Source organism: Barbatula barbatula (genome assembly GCF_947034865.1).
Source record: "Barbatula barbatula genome assembly, chromosome: 18".
Taxonomy (NCBI): domain Eukaryota; kingdom Metazoa; phylum Chordata; class Actinopteri; order Cypriniformes; family Nemacheilidae; genus Barbatula; species Barbatula barbatula.
The window spans coordinates 9545418-9571054 of NC_136781.1; the positions used below are offsets into that span (position 1 = coordinate 9545418).

At 37.2% G+C, this 25637-nt stretch overlaps 2 protein-coding genes across 2 annotated transcripts; both read right to left on the bottom strand.

The window, feature by feature from the left end:
• Positions 1–1461: 1461 nt before the first annotated feature.
• Positions 1462–16496, bottom strand: rnf145a (ring finger protein 145a). Its single transcript, XM_079479133.1, has 11 exons — positions 16308–16496; positions 15094–15328; positions 10405–10513; positions 7612–7703; positions 6522–6757; positions 6025–6200; positions 5197–5337; positions 4752–4934; positions 4502–4649; positions 3918–4274; positions 1462–2960 (listed from the first exon to the last, which is right to left on the bottom strand). The coding sequence occupies exons 2-11, from the start codon at positions 15275–15277 to the stop codon at positions 2625–2627; spliced, it is 1962 nt and encodes a 653-aa protein (XP_079335259.1). The 5' UTR covers positions 15278–15328; positions 16308–16496; the 3' UTR covers positions 1462–2624.
• A 2837-nt stretch (positions 16497–19333) lies between these two features.
• Positions 19334–21455, bottom strand: il12ba (interleukin 12Ba; the record flags this gene model as incomplete). Its single annotated transcript, XM_079479451.1, has 6 exons — positions 19334–19447; positions 19594–19763; positions 19981–20150; positions 20258–20369; positions 20510–20779; positions 21446–21455. 6 exons carry the CDS (start codon positions 21453–21455, stop codon positions 19334–19336), a joined length of 846 nt encoding a protein of 281 aa, XP_079335577.1.
• Positions 21456–25637: the final 4182 nt, after the last annotated feature.

The window sequence follows — 25637 nt, forward strand, 5'->3', positions numbered from 1 at the left end:
CGTGAGATAATTTAATCTATCAGCACTTTTATCAGTTTGAAACAATTTGGCCGTATGTCAACCATTTGTTTAAAAAGGACAAAACAACACTGAATTAATTTTGACGTATACTTGCATAAATGCGCACAGCAGGACAAATAGCTACATCTAGGTTAGGACGCAAGAAGCCAGAACTATAATGAATGTTTTCAATATTTAATCCAGAAAAGCGCTTTATAAATGTAATTAATTAATAACTATACTTACGGAATAATTATGATTGCTTTTTTGTGGTCCGTATTAGCATTATATAAACTACTTTAAATTGAAAAATAAGCGTCTCATTGCTGGCGATTCTTATAAGAGTGTTTGTGGGCATAAATATTAAAACAACAAAAAGAGCTTGCGTTTTGAAACCACTGAAAGAATGATTTCATACTTAGGCTATTAAGCAAGAGGACGTTTAAGAAGCGCGTGATAAGCTTACCTGTTGATAGTCCAACATTGCCACCTTCTGGCCATAAGTGGAAACACATAACACCTTATACAAAAGAGAAAACAATTCAAAATCCTAAATCATGCTACGGTTATACAAACTGTATGTTACAATACAAGTGCTCTGTATTACATCAAGAATCCCATCAAGCTCCAGTAGGGAAGAGGAAAATCTCTTACGGTTACACTTGACCTCAACCTTGCCAATAAGGCATTAACAAAATAAAAGGGGAAATCCACACAGGAGGTGACCAAAACCTGTGAAGACAAAATAATTTATATTCTCATTCCGTGAGAAAAGGATACCTAGGGAATATCTGTCCTTTCCTCAAAAAAAGTCAGAATGCTGTGTCGCTCCCTTTCATGTGCATTTTTTAAAATACTTTATCCTCTCTTTTTTTTACAGAGAGGTCAGAGTTCAAGGCTAACTTTGATCAAAAGGATGGAGCGGGGTTAAAGGCTAACGCTCTTTGATTCCCTAATGTTTCCTCCATTCTTCCTCTAAAGAGAGTTAAAGTCACACAGGAAAAGCAGCTAAACGCTCTCATCTGCCTGCACTAAGACACCTCACACTACTGTTAAATAGAGCAGGCTTATATAGGCCACTACGTTAAATGCCAGTCACATCTGTGCAATATCTTTCATAATATACATGCAGTGAAAGAGATATGCTGAAAGAACTCTATCTGCGAAGATTAAGGAAGTACAGTTACATTAAGCAGAAGGTGCCAAAGATCACCAAACCCCTAGCTGAAAGATGGTAAGTGGTCAGGAAATGAGGGCATATCCTGTCTGTATTTCCACATAAGATTTTTTTTGATGGTTTCAGCAGTCTGACGTGACCTCACTTCTCAGGTGTGGGTCTGCTTGATTCATCACAGGTGGGTTTAAGAGTCCTGTAGGGTCTTGTTACACGTAGGCTCTGCCTTAAATGCTATCGTGAAAGAAAGGCAGGACAAATGTTTCATATGTGAAGTTTGGATTTATTCGGACATTCAGGTTCACGTTCAGACGTCAGGCATATTTTACTAAATCCAGCTGCAATTCCAACAAACGTCAGCCTTCAAAGAACATCATTCCAAGTATGCAGTATAAAGGCAAACTAGAGGGATGAATTCAGAACGTTTTGGGTTAATCTCTTCATTCCCTTTCAAATCAGATTTTTACATAGGAAAAGATCCACAACAGCCTTTCTGGAAACAAATTTGGCATTCCACATACAAACTAATATTCCTTTAAAAAACAATTCAAGACGTCATTTAAAGTAGTAGTTCGTAAAATATATGAACTTAAAAATGGCATTTCGCAAAGTGTGCTCATACATCCTTGAATGTATTCATGCTCACAAATGCAATAGATGCCAATTACTGAGAAGGAAACCGACTCCTAAACTGTCACCAGTTCTTATCCATGGCAAATGGCGTTTCCCGCTACTACCGCTAGAGGGCGCACTAACAGTGCAGCGTTCACATGAACCACAGGCCACTTCACGACACCTGGTGAAGTCTGTACTTCTGCATATACCTTTTGGTATAAAATACCTTTACATACATATTTGTACACGGTATCCTTAATACATAAGTCGATAAAACGCATACACACCAAAATATTTGGTATCAGACAAGACAAACTTTGGAGCATTGCTTTACATTACATCAGTGCAAATGCAGTGGGATATATATATATATATATATATATATATATACATACACATACATATATATTACAGAGTATATTCTTTCTGGAATAGAAACAGAAAACGACGGGCTACCGCTTTTGGATACCGGAGAACGTGCTAGTGGATATGTGCTAATGCCTACACAGCATCACAGCACCATATTTAATGGTCACATCACATTCACATTGGTGTTTGCTGGAGTTTAGGGAAGAGCTGGTGTTTGGGTCCTCAATTCATCAAGATGACAAAGAGGTGATTCGTTTAACTTCAGACTAAAATATCTGTCGGTAAATCTTCTCCGAATGCTTATGTTGCGGGTGAGATGGTTTTGATTGTATACATGTCTATGGAGCATCCTGCGTACATGACATTGCAATCAAGGAGAGAGCTAGACGTTTCCTAGCAAATTCTCAACTGTGACGCCCCCTGTTGGCCAGCAGTGTTTAGAGTCGAGTTTGGCTCAAGGCAGGTTTTAGCCTGAGGTGGAGCAGGCTGGAGGGTCACAGGGGACTAATTCCTCCATACCACCCTCATCTTTTAGTTTGGCTGTGAGCTCTGCGTCTGGACTTTGGGTGATGTCTTCTTGGTGGGGAGCCTCCAATTCAGGGTGCTGTATGGGATCAAGACCACCCACAGGCTGTGGAGGGGCCTCCTGTTGTGTGGCATCTTGTGTTGAAGAGCCGGGCTGTAAGGACCCTTTTAGCTGGCTGTGACAAAGAGGGCAAGTCTCCTGAACATACAGCCACTTCTTCAAGCAGCTAGCATGGAAAAGGTGACTGCAGGGGGTGACCACAGCCGATGTCATGTCCTAGATTCAAAAACACAACAGATAAAGAAACAAATATGTACTATTGTTCAGATTATTATTATCTATAGGCAGTTTCTTCAGACAAACACTTCTGGCCTGAAGTCAAATTCTAGTCTGTGTTTGTTTATCAGTCTGGCTAGTGAATAATAATAATAATGGATAATTCATATTCATTTATGTCAATATTTGATTGTATTAAATAAACAGTTATTTGTAGATTCATTTTATTTTTTTAAATATAACTTTTATTGAAAGGGTCATGTAACTTTGTCGCATTTAAGTTTAGTCAAGTAACTGGCCCTGTACTGGTAACCAAAAATAATACTGACCAGACTTTTAAGTAGCTAGCTAATGTAATTTACTTGTGTTTTTTTTCACCTTAATATCCAAAATGATGACCAAAACATTTTATTGTGTTTCCATATAGTTGTTAAGGTAAGGTGGATGCTTACTAAATAGACCACCCCAACCTCTATTACATCAGAAAATAGAAAAGGTGCCAAACTTTTAAATTTTATATCTGCTGCTGTTTTTATAAATCTTACAATTATTATTTAAATGTTTTGTTTGTTTGGGTTTTTGTATTGTCTATTTATATTTAAAATGTTTGTGTACGACTCGAGTTTCCCATTGTGGCGATTATTAAACTCAACCTAAAAAAAACTTTAACGTCCACTAGAAAAACTTTAGTTTGCTGTGCTTCTTCTCAACAAGAAAAATATGTGTTCTTGTCCGTCGCACCAATTGAGTCGGACAAGTTACTTGCAAAAATGTATTATTAATGGATAGGTTTGGACCCTAGAAATAGCGCTGCTTGACTTAGCACCCTAACTAGCCACCCATCATCAATCTATCACTAAAATAACCTAAGAGACACGTGTCATACATCACGAAAAAAACATACAGAAAGTAACTGGACATCCATCACAAACACAATTCCTCGCATCCACTACGCACCTGGTAGCAGATGGAACAGATGTCATTGTGCTGCTGGAGTTGTTGGTGAGAAGCTGTAGGCAGGCTCTTGATCTTGTTGACAGCATCTCTGCGGAGCAAGAAACTCTGCCAGCCCAGCTGGGCCCTCAGCCAGACATTATAGTAAGAATGGATGAGCACGATGGTAGAGCCCATCACCGTCCACTCTCCAAACACGGTCTCCGACACACCGTATGCAACCACGCACAGGGCCACCAGGAACTCCAGCAGCCTGTAGGTGCCGTTCACCCAGTAGATGACATCGTCCATGTTTTCCACTGGAGCCTTGCGGAACTCCTCTACCATAAACAGCACATAGATCAGCAGTGTGCCCAGCACCTGACAAAAAGAGAAGAGTGTTGACTGATATACAGTAGGTTAGGTTTGTATACTGGAAAATGACTGATATTATGCAGATCATTTGATAATTTAATGCAAAAAAATGATGTTATATTATTACAAATATATAAATGCCTCTATTCATAATAGAAATTACTATTCACATGTAAACATAAAAAAATGATGCATCACCCATTCACAAGGCTGAAACATATTTTCATTTCTACCTGCAGTGAGGTTAGAATACTGGAGGAGATGATGATAAGCAGCCAGAAGTCCATGTGGAAGAACTGACAGATCATGTAGGACATATACGCCGGGAACACCAGCAAGAACAAGCAAAGACTAACCGCGCGAAAGTGCTTCCATAAGCTCCTGTTGATCACAATAGTTATGAAATGTTGAATGACTATTTTCACATGCATAAAACAAGAAACATCTGACTACAACAGTCATCAAACCGCCGTGCGAGTTTACTTGTCTTTGGAGGCTCCCAGTGCCAGCACTATGGGATCAGCTATATCCAGCATAGACTGGAGGATGGAGGCCACAACAATGAAGAGGATGATGCTGAGAAGAAAAGCTCTGTGGATGACCTGTAGCTCGATCAGTCCGGTCTGTACGGCGAGAATCAAAAGAGTGATCCCCTCCGTCATGCCCCTGCGAAAGAGAGCAAGGAAATGATGCTCCTGCAGCTCAAATAAATCGTTGTAAATCATTGTGCTTGCAACACCAGAGTGAAGGGTTCGATTACCCTTGTAAAGGACTGTACAGTAGTTCACTTATGATAAAATGCATCTGCCAAACGCATAAATCTTGATGATGTGCTTCAATTGTCAATAGTTTTTCTTTTAAGATTTAAAAGTGATCAACGATGACTGCATCAGTATTGACAACATAAAGCTTAGGAGGATTACGTTACCTGTGCATGGTATTGTCATTCATGAAAGCTCTGTAGCCCTGCAGGTAGAACTTGCAAAGTGTGAGCACTCCCAACGCAACAAATGACACCGTGAAGACCAGACCCAGCAGAGAGTATGGAGTACAACAGCACTCTGCAATACTGGAGGAGACATCCATAAAACATTTATAAATTAAGCTAAATAAACCTTCACGAGTCTGGGTTCAACCATTTTCAGGTAGACCTACTATTCTTTATATATTATTTGCATTTAATTAAGTTGTCTCTACATTTGCCCAAGACACTTGTTAATACCAGGTTACAAAACAGTTGTGATCCAAATTTATAGGGCTGTCAAACAAATAATCGCATTCAGAATAAAAGTTTGTGTTTATATAATATATGTATATGTACTGTGCATATATGTATGCATTTATATACATATATTTTGTATTTATAAACACACACACGTATACATATTTATGAAATATTTACATCTACCAATCATTTAAAATTAGATATAAATGTTTATGCATTTTTCTATTTTTCTTAAACATATGCATGTATGTGTATGTTTTGATTAATACAAAATTAATATGCACAGTTCACAGACAAATATTATGTAAACCCAAACTTTTATTTGGGATGTGATCAATTGTGATCAATCATTTGACAGCCCTAGAAATTGAAGAACTCTCTAGTACATGGGTCACCCCTACATGGATTATTCCTTATAAATAAAACTTTGTGTCACGCCAACAGGAAGAATGAATATCCTTTTAAGTGTCCTTTCTATAACATTCCTGACTTACAGAGCTGAAGACCAAAGGAGACTGAATGTCCACTAACCTGGTGAGAAAAAGAAACAGCAGTCTCTCTCTGGACGTGGGCTGATCTCGTGTGCTTAAGTATGTGTAGATCTGCAGTGCGAAAAGAACCAGCCAGAAACACATAAACAACACTGGCAGAACCAGCTGATTCCAGAGAGACATGCCGAGTGCCAGCAACCCATACACCTCCACCACCTGCAGGACAAAACAAAGAAGAGCTACAATGTTGAAGGAATAGTTCACCCAAAAATGAAAATTCACCCTTATGTCATTTAAAACAAGCATATAACTCAATCGTCTGTGGAAGACTAAAGAAGATATTTTGAGAAAAGTGGTTTTGTGTCTGTACAACAAACAAAATAAAAGGTTAATGGAGATTGGGGATTTAATTTCGAGGGAACGCACATCCCTATCGGGAACACACATCTGATGCATACTGTTTATTTGGATTAAAGCATCTGCCAAACAAATAAATGAATAAAAGAAAATGTATCTTTTATAAATTCGGTTACAAACCTGTGCAAGCTCTCTGTATGCCGTCTTGGCCAGGTTAAATGGCACCAACAGATTAGAGGCCAAGAAGTAGATGACTTCAAGGCCTGTGAAAATCATGGCAAAACGATTTACAAAAACGATGGTCTCCAAAGGGACCAGGCACAGCCTGGCCACTAGAGGGAGCAAGTGCGCTGAGAACAGCCATATGCGCTTGGTCTGCATCACACAGGAACACAAGGTGCACACCACAAGCTGACCTACACACAGAGAGAGAAAGACAGATACAAGTGGTTTCAAATCTGTCTGAATGTCTCTGTTCTGATAAACACAGAGAAGCTTATTTGAAAGAATGCTTGTAACCAAACAGTTCTTGGCCACTATTGACTACCATAGCAGGAAACATTTTTAAAGATTTAGAAAAATGTATGAAAGCAAACAGTTCTTGGGCACTTTTGACTAACATTGTAATTTTTCCTACTATGGTGGTCAAAGATCGCCAAGAACTGTTTGGTAACAAGCATTCTTCCAAATAAGCTTCTCTGTCTTCATCAGATCAAGAAATGTTTACAGATTTGGAACAACTCAAGGTTGAGTAAATGAAGACAGAATTTGTATTTTTGGGTGAACTGTCCCTTTAACTGCTCATGAGAAACTAAGATAACTGAACAGAAATATAAAAAGCGCTAGAAAGACTGTTTATGAGCGAGCCGAGCGAGAAAAGCGATACACAGGAAGTGAGCAGGAAAGCTTTTAGCATTAATCTGGCATAAGAGCAGACTGTTAGCAAAAGTGATGAGACAGAATATACAGTATAAGTGTTGTCCATAATGCTCTGTTAAGGGAAATGCCTTAACCTCAAGATGGCCTCTGCTCTGACATCACTTCCCGAGACCACCTTTACAATAGCACACCTGGACTTCATGCAAAACTACCTGACTCTGGTATTAAACAAGCAAGTGGAGCCAGCAATGAGTCTATTTGGGACACAAATTAATCATAAGACTTGAACTTGAACTCTGTGTTAATACGCATTTATCTTATTTAAAAACCGGTGTGAATTTGTTTTAAATTTGATTCTATCAGGCAGGGGACAGTGTGAAACACATCTTACAGATGAGCGCAGTAGTGAAACGGTTGATGGACAGAGGCTCCAGGTACAGCGGCCCCTCATATCCAGACTCCAGCTCACTGCGCACATAGTCCCTGAAACAGAGAACAGAGATCTTTTTGTAACCTCTCAGAGACAGACATCCCCTTCTGAGTCATGAGGATTCTATATTTCCAGTCCACAGCAGACAGAGCACAGCAGTGAAACCATCACTCTCGTTTTATCAGACAAGAACATTCACTTACACAAGTCCCGATGAGTAACAAAGTGTCACTGATGTAGAGAAGTACAAAAAATCCTTTTCCCTTAGCTTCTCTCAAAGATATTGATTTAAAAAAATGTAGCTGTTTTTCTACCTCCAAATAAGGGCAGGACAAAAACTTTGATATTTTACACGAGTGTCTATATCTTTATCAATAAATGTTTTAAATAGGTTATTATGTTTTAAAAGAGAGGAACCTTTCATTTTAAACAGCCACCCAAGTAGATCCAAAACATAAATACATTCATCTTTTAATCCACTCTTTAATGCAACTTGTGCTGTATACAATACTAACTCTGATGACACAATCCATGAAACATTCAAAATGTTCCCAAAACATTGAATGGAATATGACACATTTCACCCAGTCTTACCCAAAATGAATAGAAAAGAGGAATTATACTAAAGCCCTTTTCTTATAGGGCCCTATTCGGAACTACACCACAAGCACACGAAACATCATCGCATTGATTCACTATAAGTTTGTGATGTTTAAATGATGCACGTACATGCCGATTGCCAACAAAAAACAGACATATGACTTGGTTTGACAGCGTGCGGTTCATGTCCTCTTTTATGGATGAGACCGCACCATCTATCAGTTTCAAACGATATCCAAATCCAGCGTTAAAACATTCATCACCGAAATGCAGTGAGCAAATAAGCACAGCTAAACTTCAATCATCCGAGTGAAGTAGCATTGATGAAAAGCTCTTTCTCGCACTGGCTGCTTGATGCGTGGGCCTGCTCTTTCTCTCATGGTCGCACGTAGGTGTACACTTTTGCTAGCTAGATGATGCGTGTGCGTGCTTTTCCAGGATAATAGTCTAATAAAGGACTAAGAACCCTTGTCACGAAAAAAACATTCCGAAACCTGTACGAGCCCTGGCGGAGTGAATCGAGCACAGAAATACTACGTCATACGTTTAACTTGTTTTTTGACAAGTTGACCATGTTATGCTTGAGAAACCAGCACGTTTAACAGTGTAAAGAAGTCAGAATGCATGAAATAGCATGTTACCGCCGCTTTAAGTGGCAGTTGTTCTGGCTGGTTGGTCTACTATGAAAAACTGCCAAACAGCAGACACACTGCTAGCATGTTTTAATTTCTTCTTTGTTGCCTAAACAGTGGTTTCTTGTGATGACATGGCACAATTTCCTGTGTTTGCATTCTGAGCAACGATGAAGAAGTGATTTCCCATTTGCAGCGTTAAGCAATGCTAACTAGGTTTTTCTTATTTCATGCTGATTAGACAATAGGTTGGATTTCAGGGGGTTTAAACGCTACGTCTGAATAAGAAAACATACAATTGTTACTGTCAACGTACCTCAAAGCTAATTTTGATGTGTTTCTCCACTCCTCTCTGTAAGTTTGTTTTATCAATTGCCTTGTAAGGTTTATCAATTGTTTAGCAAATACATTGTAAGGTTTCCTTACAATGTAAGGTTAATCTACACCAGACGTGACAGGCGCGATGTGACAGGACTAACGGCTTGTTCTTCATGGGTTTGTCGTGTAACTGCATGCCACATCCAGTGCGGAATTTTTTTTAAATGATAGCACATTATAATGCGTTCTATAGTCTTTTGTTATGTCGGGTCGCACAGTGCCGCGATTGGTGTAAACACAGTGTTAGTTTTAAATTCACAGAGAGGCTGTGAATAACAAAAGGGGGCCACATACTTTATAATTCAGAAAGAAAAACAAAACATTGCTAACATGGAGTAAGCAATTTCTAAGAAATCCCTTCAAGACTGATTATACCCCAAAGAAAATTGTAAATTGTTGTCTGGAGAAGGTGATATGTTACTTTGAAGCCAGAGCAATAAAGGCAGGGGGGGTTTACCAGTTCTAATTTCTCAAGAATCACTTACTGAAGATTGGGTCTCTGAAAACAGCACCAACATTTTTCAACATGTCTCCATGCGTTTCATGTAAGATAGTAACATGATAGTCTCTCTCCCAATCGAATAGGTTTATCTATCAGTGAACTTAAAAGAACACAGTGCCTGTGGAGTATCTATCTATCTGGCATGCATAGAAGATGTGTTGTGGTGGGAGGCAGCCAGTGTGCTTCCAGCACAGCTTAAATCTCCAGCACCACAGAATAATAAATTATATTTTCAAGAGCGCGCTGCCTGATTTGAAAGAACGCCAAGATAACGCCTCTCTATTGAGTCATCTTCACTGGCTGCACTCAAAAACAAATGTAGCCAGAATAGTGTAAGCCAATTCATCGATATATGAATCTTATGAGCTGGTTCTTTGAATGAATAAAAATAACTTTGGTTAAATTAAACAAATTATTAGCTGGATGAACATTAATTAATTTTGTGTATTTAAAACGTAGCTGTGTATGCTTTAATAGAAGCTATTCATGGGGTCAATAAATATTTCATAATGGGTGCAATATGTGCAATACCCCAAAACATAGTAAGTCAATTTCCTGGTGTAATTTAGATTCTGAATCCTCGATTTCAATGTGATCTCAGACTTCTGGACTCACTGTATAAGTAACTTCATAAACTCTCACCTGGAGATCTGATGACCAGCAAACAGCAGCAGAGCGGTGAGCACATACAGGTAGAGCTGCACCAGGTGCTGTCGGGGCAGAGTGAGCAGCACTAGACTCAGAATGTAGCCTAAAAAAGAGAGAGAGAGAAAGAGCGAGAGAGTTAAAGAATGACACTGCTGTTAAGCCACTATGCAAGGATGCTGTCAAGCAACCACAAAGGTCTCTGAGGGCAGCGCTCTCTCTTAATATCTCTCTCAGACCAGTAGAGAGAGTTCATTCACTCGAGCTGAACGCTGTCAAAGGAAGTCACACAACCAAAGAATACTGACTGAATCCGGATATCCGTTTCCATTGATAGTAACACCTGTATGATGAATCTAAGGCTACATTCAGAGTTAAGAAAAAATATCAGAAAACGGTAAACAATCATCTTATCTATTTAGAATGTGATCGATTTCATTAATTTGATCTATTAATGAGTCAAAAGTAAGGAAACACGAGTTTAGCGACATTATCTTCCATTAAACAACTATGTAATAAACATTTCTTAAGATTCAGGTTTCTCTGAAACAAGCACTCTGAACAATACTAAATAACCTGTAGTATATATTATTTCATAATAAACAAGCTTATTTTTGTACATGATTTAGATGCAGGCTCCCACGGATGTGTGTGTTTATGCCGGTGTGTGTAGTCTACTCTGCACAGACAGGATGAACAGATGAAGCCCTCATTACTCCAGTGCCAAACCCTCTTGATCCCTTGTGTTGCGTAAGAGGGTCTCTGTCGTTCAGGAACCGCACTTTTGCCCTTCGCAAACTCATAAAACACCACATAAACCCTCACATACAGAAATAACACACCAAAGGTGGGTAATGGGAATATGACAATCCCACCAAAAACATTATGACCATCAGATGTTTGGTACTGGGAAAATAAAATATATATTTTTTATGCAAGTAGGAACAAATGTGTAATAGAGATGACATATTTTTATGTTTCTTTATATAATAGCTGCTGCAGTGTAAGACACAGCGTTATCTCAATATTGATTCATGGGAAGTGTGCTGGGATTCAAGTTTAGACCAATGCAATTACATGAGAATAAAGTTAGCACTGAAACAAGAGGAAGCTCAGCACGTCAAAGAACTATGGACTTGGCCAGGTTTGTGGGTGGATAAAATGTTGAAAGACATTGGCGTTGAAAGGCGGTAAAGACGGAAAGTGCCTGTGATCCCGCTGACAGTAGATGTTCCCTGTGTCTTAATTTAACCTTGCTGCTTTAGTGCCTTCAGCAACCACGCCATCACTGTAATTTACTGTATCTTCTATATACACACATATACAGTATATGATTGGTAAAAGAGGCCGGGTGGCCACAAATACCCTTATTCTACCATATAACGATGAGGATAAAACCAAGGATATATATTACCAGCCTGAAGACAGTATATGGCTGTACAGCAGAATTCTTGGCTCCCTTTTATCTCTATTAGCTGTAATGGACTTACAGTGTCAGATTTTAACAGGTAACCAGACAGGTAATCTGTAGTTTTCAACAGTGGCTATTCTTTCTGCTTCGTTATTGTATATCACAGGAACTTCCCAAGGCCAAGTGGTGTTTATCAAGACTTAGACAAACCCAGCCAGCCCAAGAAAGTCCAAAGTTTCTCCTGCCATCAGTTTATTTGCACCTGTGGGAGGTAATTGGACTCTGCCTGTCATTCAGCGGGGGTCCTGGGGGTGCTCTACCACAACTTATATTAAACACGTTGCACCGGCAAAACAAAGCTGTAATATCTATATTAAACCCAACACCGATATGGGCTTGCTGGAAGTATTATTTGAAATTTCAACATTGCTTCTAAACGACACATAATGTCAGAGCATCTGCCTTCTAAATATAGTGCATTAAAGGGATGGAGAAATTAAGTCTAGTGCTTCCTCCCTCCTCTGTGTTTGAAATTAAATTAAAACCACTTTATTCGTCCCAGAGGGGCAGTTTGTGAGGTCAGGAAGAGTTACATAACACAATATGCATAAAAAGAATGGTACAATAATAAATCCATAATGTGTATAATGTACATTTTTGATAAATGGAAAAAGTAAATAATGTAAGTGGTTTTAATGGGATAATTCACCTAAATGTAAACATTCTGTCATCATTTATACACCCTTGTGTGATTTAAAACCTGCATAAACCGTTTCATCGGACGTAAGAGCGACTGACCCCCAGTAAACTTCCGGTTTGGCCAGTGTCTAATAATATAACTAGGGATGCACCGTCATGTAAAGAAAAGAAGGTAACCATTAGTTCTCTTTATTCCCCTGAAAATCATGTACAAAGCCTTACACTAGTTAACAGTTCTTTTTTTAATAGTTTCTTTATTAAAAACGAATATACCAGAAAAGGTTGAAGGTTATATAGACGATCTTCCAGAGCAACCCTAGGAAACAATTATTTATAGTCACATGACTTATAGTTCTGCTTTTGTTCCTATTATTTACACATTTAAAAATGCGTTCTACATACTGTACCTACATCAAATATTTTTTGCTAATAACAGTAAGTGAATGATCACGACAGAAAGATACTGTACATTACTGTATTTTAACTGTTAGCAGAGTGCAGCTGAAGAAGTTTGTCCATTGGAAATTATTTTTGATTTATCAGCTATAATATATCTGCCTGAATTTTAATAAAATAATAAAAATTTAGGCCGATATATTATAGCTGATAAATCAAAAATAATTTCCAATGGATAAACTTCTTCAGCTGCACGCTGCTAACAGATACCGATATGGCCGATAATTTATCGTGCATCCCTAATAATAACTATTTAAATTGTATTTAATTTATGTTAATATTAATTTGTATTATTATTTAACTGTATGTATTAAATAAACAATTTGTAGAATTTTGTTGTATGTTCATTTTATTAAATAAACAATTTGTTGAACGGGTCCTGTAGTCTTGACGCATTAAATCGTATGGTAAATTGACATCAAGCGGCTAAGCTTGGTACCGTAGTCTAAAGATGCAAGTTTAGCCAAGTAACAGTTCGTCTCGGTTTCTTTTGCTTTTGCTTCTTTTGCTCCTCTCCAGGGTTTAAAACAGCCACAAGGGCATAGCGCATGACCACACTCACATAAAAGACAAATCAGGGCCAATAGGGTTTGTTCCCTTTGGCTAGCAGACAAACATCTGCTACAAAAGCCTGTTTTCCTAGAGTCTGCGATTTAATTAAGGTTTATAAACGGTTTAAACACTAGGATTATTTGGGAAGCAGTAAATTGTCTAACAATGAGCTGAAACCAAAAACACTCTCTTCTCTGTTCTTCAACAGTCAGAAAAAAGGGAAAACAAACAAACTGGACAACTGAGGCGGCAAAAATTAAGCCATTCACAAACAAAAAGACACACACTCAGAGTACAAGCACACACACAAACATAAATGGAGCACTATGCATGTGAATAAGTCATGGACCTTGTCTGTTTGGATCTGGAGCAGATGAATGGGAGCTGAAGTCACCACTCAACTGAGTCCTTTTAAAAACTCAGAATAGGGGCTTTAAAGAGAGAGTGCATTTAGGTAACGCCCACAACAGGGGAAAACAAAATGAAGACGTGAAGCATCAGCAGGAAGAATAGGTAAAGACAAGACATACCTGGAACGTAACACATTCATCGCAGTGACGTACCAAATAAAAATTCTGGGACGTGATGGGCACATCCTAACAACCAAACAGTCATGTTTTATGTTTTATTTAATTTAAAGGAATTGTTCACTTTCAACATACATTTTCATTATAATTTTCTCACTCCTGTTATCCTCCAAGATGTTTATGTATTCTTTTATTTATTCGAAAATAAATTAAGGTTTTTGATGAAAACATTCCAGGATTATTCTCCATATAGTGGACTTCAATGGACTCCAAACAGTTGAAGGTCAAATTACAGTTTACTTTACAGGGCTTTTAACGATGATTAAGGGTCTTATCTAGCGAAACAATCGGCCCTTTTTCTAAATAAAAAAAGAATTTATTAAAAGTATATGCTTTATAAACACAAATGCTCGCCTTGCTCTGTTCTGCGAAGCGCGTTCACGACTTCACGTATTACGTTGAGAAGATTAATAAAGTACAGAGTCAATTTTGTCTATCAAGATAATCTTTACCGATTAACACAATATTATCTATTTTTGAAGTCTAAATTAAATCGCCAGAAGTAAAAAGTGAACACAAGGCTATAAACAGACAACACTATGGCCCTCGATAACCATCAAGCCTCAATAACTCAAACTTAATTAAAAATAATTTACCTGGCAATTTGTGAGACTGTGCGCAATGACGTTGTTAGAAACTGCCATTTTAAAGACATGTGGATTATAACTGGTGTGCTTCATGTCATAGATTAAAACATGAAAATATATTTTTTTTATTTTGTTAGCCACAGACCTTATTTCAGGCGATTTAACAAAAACCCATTCAAAGCATTTGGGGCGATGGAACCGGAAGTCTAAAAATGCTAACTCGCTTCCAAGGTTTGCATACCAAAATACTTAATCTCTGCAATTCTCAATACCACAGAACTTTGAAATGCACACCGCGGTACTAAATGATCATCCTATTCTTGAAACAATATATTAATATGGTACTTTTTCATTAACTTGTCAAGTTAACAGATAAACTTTAACTGTGACTCACCCACATAGTGTAGATAGAGGGCCAGGTACTTGTATTGGAAGAGGGGGTTATTGTTGAGGCTGCTCCTCTGGATCTTCTGGAAGAAGGAGCTGACATCCCAGCGGTACAGCACCTCCAGCAACATGATACTGGGGACCCGAAGGCCCACATTCAGCACTGCCTCCACACGCTCTTTTACGGCCATCACTCCTGACTACCGCCAACCTCACTGGCACTTTCACACACCAGAAGTCCACTAAGAGTTAAAGGCCGGAGAGAAATGGGGAGACAGGAATATTATTGTTAAAAAGATGACTCTACAGCTGAAAGCATATGAGAAGAAAACACATTTTTACTAAAGCAAAAGACAACAGCAATACAAAAAGTTGCATTCAGCTTATAAAATAACAGAATGTAAACCGCAGCAACATTGTGCACTGCGTCTAATGTGCACAGTCAAACACAGGTTACATAACCTGCATGCTTTTAAAACCCAAGTGATAAAATATCATACCAGAACACATTAAACGAGTTAAAACAGTCTAATTTTTTGCGCAAAGTGACCATATAATGTCTTAAATGTATTGCCAAAGTTCTCACAACACTGTAAGCAGCCTCTGCTAAATATAGACACAGTTACATAATGGCACACAGGCTAATGGCAAATTATGGCAAAGCACACGTGCATGCTGTGTAGATCGCAGTCTTGTTCATTGTTATATGTGATGTAAATGTATTATTCTGGTGCAGCCCATAACAATAATAATAATCTAAAGAGCGATCGTGCATGCGTACCGCCGAAATGAACTGTAGTAACCTCGCGCTCATTGAAAATTCAATGTGTGTGAACGTAGCGACTCACGAGCACAATACGCCTGTTGCAGCAAGCGCGTATAGTGCCGTTAAACAACAGCTAAATCATAAGCTGATCTGCCACTCGCGTGCATATTATACAACAACCGACAACCACAAACGTGCAAACATATCGTGAAACCGATAGCCTACAAATGGCCATAAACCGCACGTGAAATATCATAATTAGATGCAGCTATATTCAGCCCGCGGCTATATTTGTGTCCTCCCCTCTCTCCAGAGATGATGCTGCTGCTGCTGCTATGAACTGTAGTGACCTCGGATAACAATCCTCAGCGGAAACACCGACACGAGCATGTCAGGAGCTCCGGTTCACTGAGCCGCAATTTACAAAGACAACATAACATAAACAATGCACTTACATTATAACAGCTCCGGCAAATGATCTCCACTACGATGCACGTCCTTTATTTTTCTGTCGGATGTCAACCATGTTGACGGGGGATTGATCGCAGTGGTTGGCGGTCTCAGGGAAATGAAATGGCATTCCTACCGAAGAGACGCGGCGCGCACTCGTATCACATCATCCCGCAGCCATTACAGATCGCCACGGTGATCTGTACTGAGCATGTGCGGAGAGAGAGAGAGAGAGAGAGAGAGAGAGAGAGAGAGAGAGAGAGAGAGAGAGAGAGAGAGGATTACCAGCGCCATGGCATCATGAGGGCACGTGTGATAGCCTATGTGAACTGATAAGGAGTGAGACAATTCAGTGTTCTGTAGCTATAAAATGATAATGACTTTTAATAACGTTGACTCTCTCTTTAAAAAGTTCGTTGTGCCCAGAAAAAGTGATTTATATTTTAAAAAGGTAATATAGGATGATTGAATGCTTCTTCTATGCCATCGCTGTGAAGAGCCTTTTAAACCCCTTTATTTATAAGAATATAGGAACTAATATATGTTTATTTATTCTGTTCTTATTTTTATCATTACTATTATTTTATTTGAATGAATTAATTTTATTTGTTATATATTTTTGCTGTGTTAAAATTCTGTGCTTTATGCTTCCCAAACTAAAATTCCTTATTGTTTGTTTGTTAATTTATTCATTTTTGTTTCTAAGCTTATGTAACCAGGTATTACCCATTAGTGTAACTAACAACAAAATTAAATTAAAATAGACATGTGGGAATATTTCCCAGTCATTGTGGTGGAAGTGGGTGACCACAATTTTTAGTTTTTGAGGACAAGACATCAATAAGTACTCTTTCTACTGTTCCACATCCAAAAACAAGCCTAATGTTAACATTGATGACTGTGCTTGCTTCATGGGGAATTATCTCCAAACTCCAAAATGTCTCCTTGTGGCCACTGTGGGAACATGCTTCAGCTGTTTGCTGTTGGCATGAACTTCCCTCCCCTTATTAACACATGACAAGCATCATATTGAAAGATTTTGTCAGTTCAATTGTCACATGTTTTAATCTATAACAGTAGCTTTAACCAATAATATTTTGTGTGTAACCTACAACAGTCTCCATTTCGAAGAAACAAAGACACCCTTGACCCTGCCAACTTACATTTGGATTTATATTCCAGCTGGATCTGTGTGTTTAATAAAAGCTAATTTAGGCAGAAGTAAGGCTCAAGGAGAAAATTCATACTTCCAATCATTCATTCATTAAACTTTATTTATAAAGCGCTTTAAAACCAGCAAAGAGCAGACCAAAGTGCTGCACAATAAAATAAACAAAAAATACATAATTTACTGCATAAAAACCTAATAACTAATTAAACATAGACACATAGCTCATAAATATAAAGCCAGAATAAATCATAAACTAGTAAATTACTATTATTGGATAAAATGTTGTCCATTACCACGCAATATAGAAACTAAGAATTGTATTGGTTTTAATAGCCATAGACAGTGTTTACTTAAGTTGGTGCAACATTTGCACTGCAAATCTTTTCATTACAAGCATGTGGATGTTTGAGCACATGTCCCAGAGGGGGTGAGCCGATACTCTCTTTCAATCTCAATACTTAATAAATAGATTAGCAATTTGAACCCTCTACAATGTTTCTCATAATGATGATGACGAAATGGTTCTTATATCAAATGTTTTTTGTCACACTTGCCCTGAGAAGACAGTTATATAAGGAGGGACTGTGGTCTTCTCAAGTATTGTATCATTTTGCCCACTGTGTGTTATAACTCATTGTAGTCGCAAACTAAACTTCACTTAGACAATAGGTAAATTATTTAGGCATCAAGAACATAGCAACAATACATTTGTTTTGAAATCTGACACAGATAATATATTTTTCTTTAAAAATGCATCATGATTTAATGATGTTTATGTATATTCTCATTCGCCTCATTACTAATAGACTTGTGACTAGAATTCTAGTCACCAAAACCTGCTTGTTGTTATTCACTCAATGGCATTTCCCTATATTTGTTTTGTTCCCTTTTTTATGCTCTTTTATTTACTGCCTTGAATTGCCATATAGTCCACATGTTTGTCCTGTTTGGATTAGTTCCTTAAAACCGTAAAAAGAGAAACACAAATTGTATTATTTCCAAAAATGTACCACCTGTGTTTTCTTGACAGACAACTCATTGTTTAAGTATTACTCAGGGTAAATCACATATGTTTTTTTTCTGGGCTTCAATTGCACATCTTGTTTTTACACAACATTTGAACAATCATAAATGAATTGATTGTTTTTCTTTGCTGTGGTAGCTCCGCAGAAAGACCTTTTAAAATGCTGGGAATAGCATATCTTGTTGCTCCACGTGGAGCTGGGACAGCAATTCCTGTGTTGCTTATCTTGAGCAGTCTTGTGTGACATCTACAAAGTAAGAAAAGACATTTGAACACAATTAGGACTCTTAGAAAGTCCATACCTTTCATATCTTAAAAATAACACGCAGTAGTACATAATCATGCATGACTTGTGAGCCATGACATAAAATTGGTATTTTTAACTGTTCATAATGGAACGCTCAAGACAAACTTAGTATTTGACTGTTGTATTTCAGATATATTCATTGAAAGACATCAGACATAAAATTCATAACAAATACAACTGATAAATTAAAATAAATAAAATTAAAGAAAAATAAATAGTTAAATTAAGAGTATGAGACTCAATCTTCAAAAACATGGATAAAGACAAAATATGTTACAGAAACACACTACATTGTTTTACACAGTAAGGCCATAATATAATTTAAGTGTCTTTTTTCGTCTTAAAGAATAACAATTACAAGGACATCTTATTTAACTTTTGTTCTCGTTTCCTCTGTCTATTTTTCACGGCATTGCATCTAGGAAAGGGAAAAAAAGGTTTACATTATAGTGTATTCTAAAAAAAAATAATTAACTACAATATGATGTAAAATGAATTAAACTAGGACTATTACAGGCATTAAATGAACTTACTTGTAGTGGCTCCACTCACTCCAAGAGGAATTGCAGAATTTATCTTGGGCTCTCACGCACACTGTCATGCCTTTAGTCACTGGCAGCTGGTGACTTTGTGTGGAATAAGTCTGAAAGAAAAAGAAAGGACCTATAGCAATGTGTTAAATAACTACACATCCTGTTATGAAATCTATTTTAATAATCCCAATAAAAAACCTCCTCAACACTTTGTAATGCAAAGATTCCCTTATCTGGCTGTTAAGACAGACTTTACCTCAACTGAGCTCGGTTTGGAACAGTCACATTTTTTGCGTTTCCGACAGCGTATCTCTTTCACTTGGAAGATGAGAGGAAAGTAGGAGGATGGTGTGTTCCAGGAGTGTGGATACTCTAGTTTGACAGAAGTTTGATTTATCTTGCTAATATCCACTGTATCAGGCCTCACTGGGAAGTGGAAATAAAGATAAATGGATGAAAGGCCTATTACTGCCACATTGTGCAATTTACCTCTAATGTTTAGACTGGACAGAAAACTCATTTTATTTGTTAAAAGTGATTGTTAGCACAATGTTTAACACTTTGTTAATATAGATATTACAAAATATGTGATATTATATAGTCTTCATTAGTGTCCATGTCACTGTGGTTTTGAAGTGCTCACCAATATCCATAATGTGGAACTGTTTGTAGTATGCTTCTACAACATAGCTGCTTCTGAAATAGATGGTCAGGTTGATGTGATCAACCTCCTCTGCATAAGGACAGTAGTGTTGGTCCAAGCATGTTATACTATGTCCGCTGTAATCCAGACTGCAGATGATCTGGTTTCCACTGTGAGAACTGGATCAGAATCGAAAGTGTATTTGTCCCCATACCCTTCAAATTAAAGCTGGTACCAGATTGAGACATGTACGTTACAACAAGGTTGGGAAACTTACCGCGTAGCTTTGATATGAGCAACAACAGCAACGTGGCCATTCCTGTTGTCACCCCATGTCCAGGAACATTGGAAGGATCCACCATAGTTATTTGATGAACAATGGATGTGACCTAGGAAGTTTTCATTTATTTATTTAAGGTACATTCAAATTCACTTTATTCACAAATTTATTTATGTTTTACTGCTGAAATAAAATGATCTTTATAGAAAATGGTCTGAACAACATTACACTACAATAAAAAGGTTCTACCTTTCTCCGGGGTGTTCCTAATAATTTTCCTAAAAGTCCATTGAGCCAGCACCAGCGTGTGATTAAGGATGGTGCCCTCGCTGTTGTGACAGGAATAGTTAGCCCCCTTCCACCCATCCACTGTGACTATAATCCTGTTTCCACAAGCCTCCAGGTGCTCCCCTTGGTTTTTGGTCCATGTAACATTTGTTCCCTCGAACTCTTCACCACAGATCAGAGGTACTTCCACTATGTTCATATCTTGAGCTACATCCACATCCACCACAATCACTGATGACAGATATTTTAAGAAAATATTATAAATTATGGGAAAAACAATCCAATAACACTTTGGACAAGCCAGATATGTGTTGTCTTGTACAACAAAACATCGTGGGGACAAAAATGCAGCTTCAGTTAAATCCTCCTTTTCCACATTCCATATATATTTTTTATAGTATTCCTCTAAAGGTTTATGTATGACAATTGTAAATCAGTTGAAAAAATAAATTAGGATAATCTTAAAAAATACTACATTGTTTCCATATCCCAAAAATATTGGACATGCTTCAGAATAAACAAACCATTTGGTTTGAGTGTCCAGTAGTTCTTAGTTGTTTTGATTGCACCCACAGCAGAGAACTGGAGGAACGCCACAACAAACAAAAGAATATACATCTGTTGGTACAAAAAAGAAAAGGTTTAGATTTGACATTTAACAAACAAAGCAAATATTTCAGTCTTAATAAACCCATGCCCAGGGCCCTATGTCCTAAGTTAAGAAGTCACATTATATTTAATCATGCGTGACCTCTAGGTGACACAATTAATGTGCAGAATAGTATTCAATTAAAAATATTTTTTATAAATTATTAAATTTAAGGACTGTCATTCTGAAATGAAACAATCAACTGGAGGTTGGATAAACTGGACTGTCATAAAGGTTAAAAGACTTACCTCTGGTCATTCGATGATCCAACAAGAACAAGCACTGCAACCAGATTCTAACTTGGCTTTGTTGTTGTGTCCATTATAACTTGTCAGGAGAAAAAAAATCCCCACCCAGGAAAAGTCCACCCAGTGCAGGTTAGAGGAACCAGCAACACTAGAACCTGAGTTTTTCTCAGACATCATCGTTATTTCTCTCACTTCCACTTGAGCATTCTAACTCCTATTCATGCTATTTTTCTTCTCTATGTTATAACAAAAATACAATTGTATTTATTTTCGGCACAGAATGTCGTCAGATCTGTATATTTTGATAAGAGATTTCACAATAAACATCGATGACAATATACAGCCTCGTATGTGACCCTAGATCACAAAACCGATCTTAGGGAACATTTTTGGTAAAAGCCAAATGGGTCAGAATTATCGATATTCAATAAATCATATATTAAGTACAGATCAAGTACCATGAAGATATCTGATACATTTCCTACCTTAAAGATATTTGGTACATTTCCTACCTTAAAGATATCAAAACAGTATTTTTGTGAGTAAATGGACACTGCCTCTGAAGGCATTGTTTTTGCACCCTCAGATTCCACAGTTTTAAACGGAAAGATTCATCTTTCAGCTTTCAGATGATGTTAAAATATCAATTTTGAAAAATGTACCCACTGGTTTGGTTGTCCAGGCTCACATATACTGTTATGTGTTTTCAATTATTTTTTACCTGCCAACAAGTGAAAAAAACATAAATAAATGATCAAAATAATAAAATATTAACATATTAACATAGAATGTTTTTCATTTTACATGTTTGCAGTGCGACTATTTAAAAGATATTCATACTAACATGGGTATATATGTTTCACTTTATTGGTGCAATTTATATTTACATATAAATGTGCATTTCTCGGTCCACCGCTAAAGTTGTGAACACTACTGTAGGCACAAAGTCGAAGCGTCACGCAACGACATACACAACTGTTCAGCCCGCTCTACTCGTCATTCACATTTAAACTTTCAGCAACTCGATTATACATCGATTAAATTTTACATATATTTTTAACAAAATTCTACTTTATCCACCAATCGTCAGAAACGCCTATTTAGCTATAGCACACTTTATGGAAACTTGCTACCAGTTTACCCGCAGGCAAAGATGTTAGCGGAAAAACGTAGCATCCGTGCGAATAGAGCTCGTTGTTATGGTAACAACGGCGAAACGGTCTTGTAGCTGTCAAAAACAGAAGCGCTCCTACGTCTTTCAATTTAAAGGGGAAAATGAAATTAAAAGAAGAAGCATTTTTCCACAATTTGGATGTGGACAGGAACCATTGTCTTTTCTCACTAAGAAATACTAGAGTATTATATGAATATTTCTGTCTTCTGGACGTTCATTTCAGACGCTCTATAAATGGTAAGATGTTTGAATCCAGTATTAGAGTACATTTCCTCTTCAATATATTTAACCTTTCTTCAATCGCTAGAGGACGATTCATGAATATGTCACGTTTCAATGGGGACATGCTGCTGTGGTTGAATTTTTGATGTCCAGGGGAATTGTTGCGCTTTTCTTTTCCCATCTCAGAGCTCCAGTTCTTCTGCTTCATGAGGCGTGTGACAGACCTGAATAAGACACAGATTATGCTGACGTTTGACATGCTGGATTCTGACGGGGATGGAGAAATACGCTTTAATGAGTTTTATATACTATCATGCATTATCCTCAGTAGTAAGGTAGCAGATTCTCACACATAATATGACCACATTCAAAAATGTACCCTGTTCCCCACACACCCCCTAACAACCACAGATTAACCACAGGGGAAACCACTTCCCCCTGTTTTAAGATACAAGCTACAGGAAAAACCCAATGCCAAATTTCCTCTCTTTAAGTTATGAAAAATGTATAGTCATCATTATCTCACCTTCACATGTCATTCCATGATGTGCATTTTTGGAGAATGTCCAATAAAAAAGTCTGTTCAGGCCTTTTTTCTAATAAAGGAACGGAAATGAGGAAAACAAACACATAAAAGCACCCTAAAATATCAAGAAGAGTGGTAATCTTAATAATTGTTCAATAGATCTGTTTAGTTAATCACAAAAAACATTCACTGAAACTGACAAGGAAAAAACCTCACATGGCTTTGAATGGAATGCAAGCAAATATATATATACATATATATATATATATATATATATATATATATATATATATATATATATATATGTATATATATATATATATATATATATATATGTATATATACATATTTTTGTGAAAATTCCATTCAAAGCCATGTGACGTTTTTTCTCTTTGTATACTGTATATGCAGTACCATGTGGAAAATAGGTTCCTCCATAGGCATCCCCATTTTGCCTTCGATATGCTGGTAGAAGTAGAACCCTCAACCTAAAGGAATTTAAATCTTTAGGTTTCCTTTTCAACCTGAAGAGTGACCAGCTCGACAAACTCTTCAGAGATATTGACACCACTCATAATGAGGTACAGATATTTAAACACAGATTTTAATTGGATTAAAATTACATTTATCAATATGAAAGTTTTTTTCAGATTGTCACGTGTGACCAAACCTATAATAAAATCCAAAATCTTCTACAGCGCCTGAATTACGAGGATGTTCACCCACCTGTACATGATCAGCCAAGAAATAGAGAAAAGGGCCATTAAAGAAAATCTTGCATAGAATGATTCTCCTTAATTATTTCATGACAATTGCTGATTTTGTCATGCTTAAAAACATTAACATCTCTGTAACAAAAGTAAGGTGGGGTAATGAGGAAGAAATGTATTTAAAATGAAATAGGGTTACACTTTTAAAGTTTTGTTATAGTTGCATCCTCTATCCTTAAAAACCTTTAAACCATTTAAAAGTTTCTACCACAATGCCATTTTGAGTGAAACTGAGCTTTCACACACTTGCATACCCAGAAGAGAAAGGACAGGAGGGAGAGAGTATTTACAAAGACTGACTTCCCACATTTACCACTGAAAAGGACGTTCTCCTGTCGCCTTTAACAGCTGACAACACGTGTCCTATGACATAACACGTGTCCTTTTTAAAATTGTATTCACATTTGATGTTCGCATTGCATTAGTTAAATAAGAGGCATTGTTAGTAGGCAACTGATACTGTCTTATATACTACCAGTGTATGTCATAATAAAGTATTCCTTTCAGTTTTTGTATATTTAAATTCATAAAAAAGACAGCTAAACCAATCACTCAATTATTTGTATGTGCATACATTTAAGCACACATATGACTCAAGCTCATGTATAACCATCGTTTTATGTTTCAGACTTTAGTTTGTGCTACCACATTATAGCCACAAGAGGACATAAAATGACAAATAAAGCAAAACTTAAAACCAAGGCAAGAGTGTTTATAGGTGAAGAACATTTAACAGTTTTAAGCACACAGATTGAAGTCTTAATTGTGGACTTCTAGGCCTTTGTCAGCCTCTTGCTGCACGGAAAAATGTAACAAATGTTAGAAAACCTGTGAGTGGTGTGAGAAACACAAAGACCACCTGGGAAATGCACATGACCAGTGAAACGTCAAGCTGTCAACAAAACAGAAAAAAGAAATGTTTTTTTTTTTCAAGCACAAAGATCTTACAGAAGACACTGACAAAGGGATTTATTACACTTTTATATTACCATGCAAAGGAGCCCATTTTTATTAATCGATAAAAAAGTGAAGAAAAACTATTTCAATCATGTGTTGCTATGATTGACAGAAACATCTGTAACAATATTGGCTTGTCCACAGGTCCAGCTGGTAAATCAGGGTGACTCATATACAGACACGCAGATCACAAGTGTATTAAACGTAAAATAATGACATAATAAGAGGAGACTGACGAGGCTTTATTCTCACTTCTCTAAACAGAAGCAGTATTTCAGACAGGCATTCCCACTGCAGTCATCACTTACCACTAAAAACATTTTGCAGTAATCTGTCTGTAAGGGACTGTCTTGTAAATATCTGTCAAATGTGTTTTTGTAAGTCACAAAGGTTTATACTGTAAAGTTGATCACACTTATTATATTTTAACATGAAACATAAAAAGAAAATGTTCTTTTTCTACCGTAAAGAGTCACAGAATATCTTGAGCAACAAGTCTGTGCCATTATTCATTATCAAAATCTTTTCAAAGAGCTATATTGC

Excerpts from the sequence above, each read along its gene's own strand:
- rnf145a (XM_079479133.1), bottom strand. The coding sequence starts at position 15,277 with ATGGCCGTAAAAGAGCGTGTGGAGGCAGTGCTGAATGTGGGCCTTCGG. Across the intron at positions 6,201-6,521 it reads CATACAGAGAGCTTGCACAG|GTGGTGGAGGTGTATGGGTT; the intron begins GTTTGTAACCGA and ends TTTGTCCTGCAG. Across the intron at positions 2,961-3,917 it reads TCTGTTCCATCTGCTACCAG|GACATGACATCGGCTGTGGT; the intron begins GTGCGTAGTGGA and ends TTTTGAATCTAG.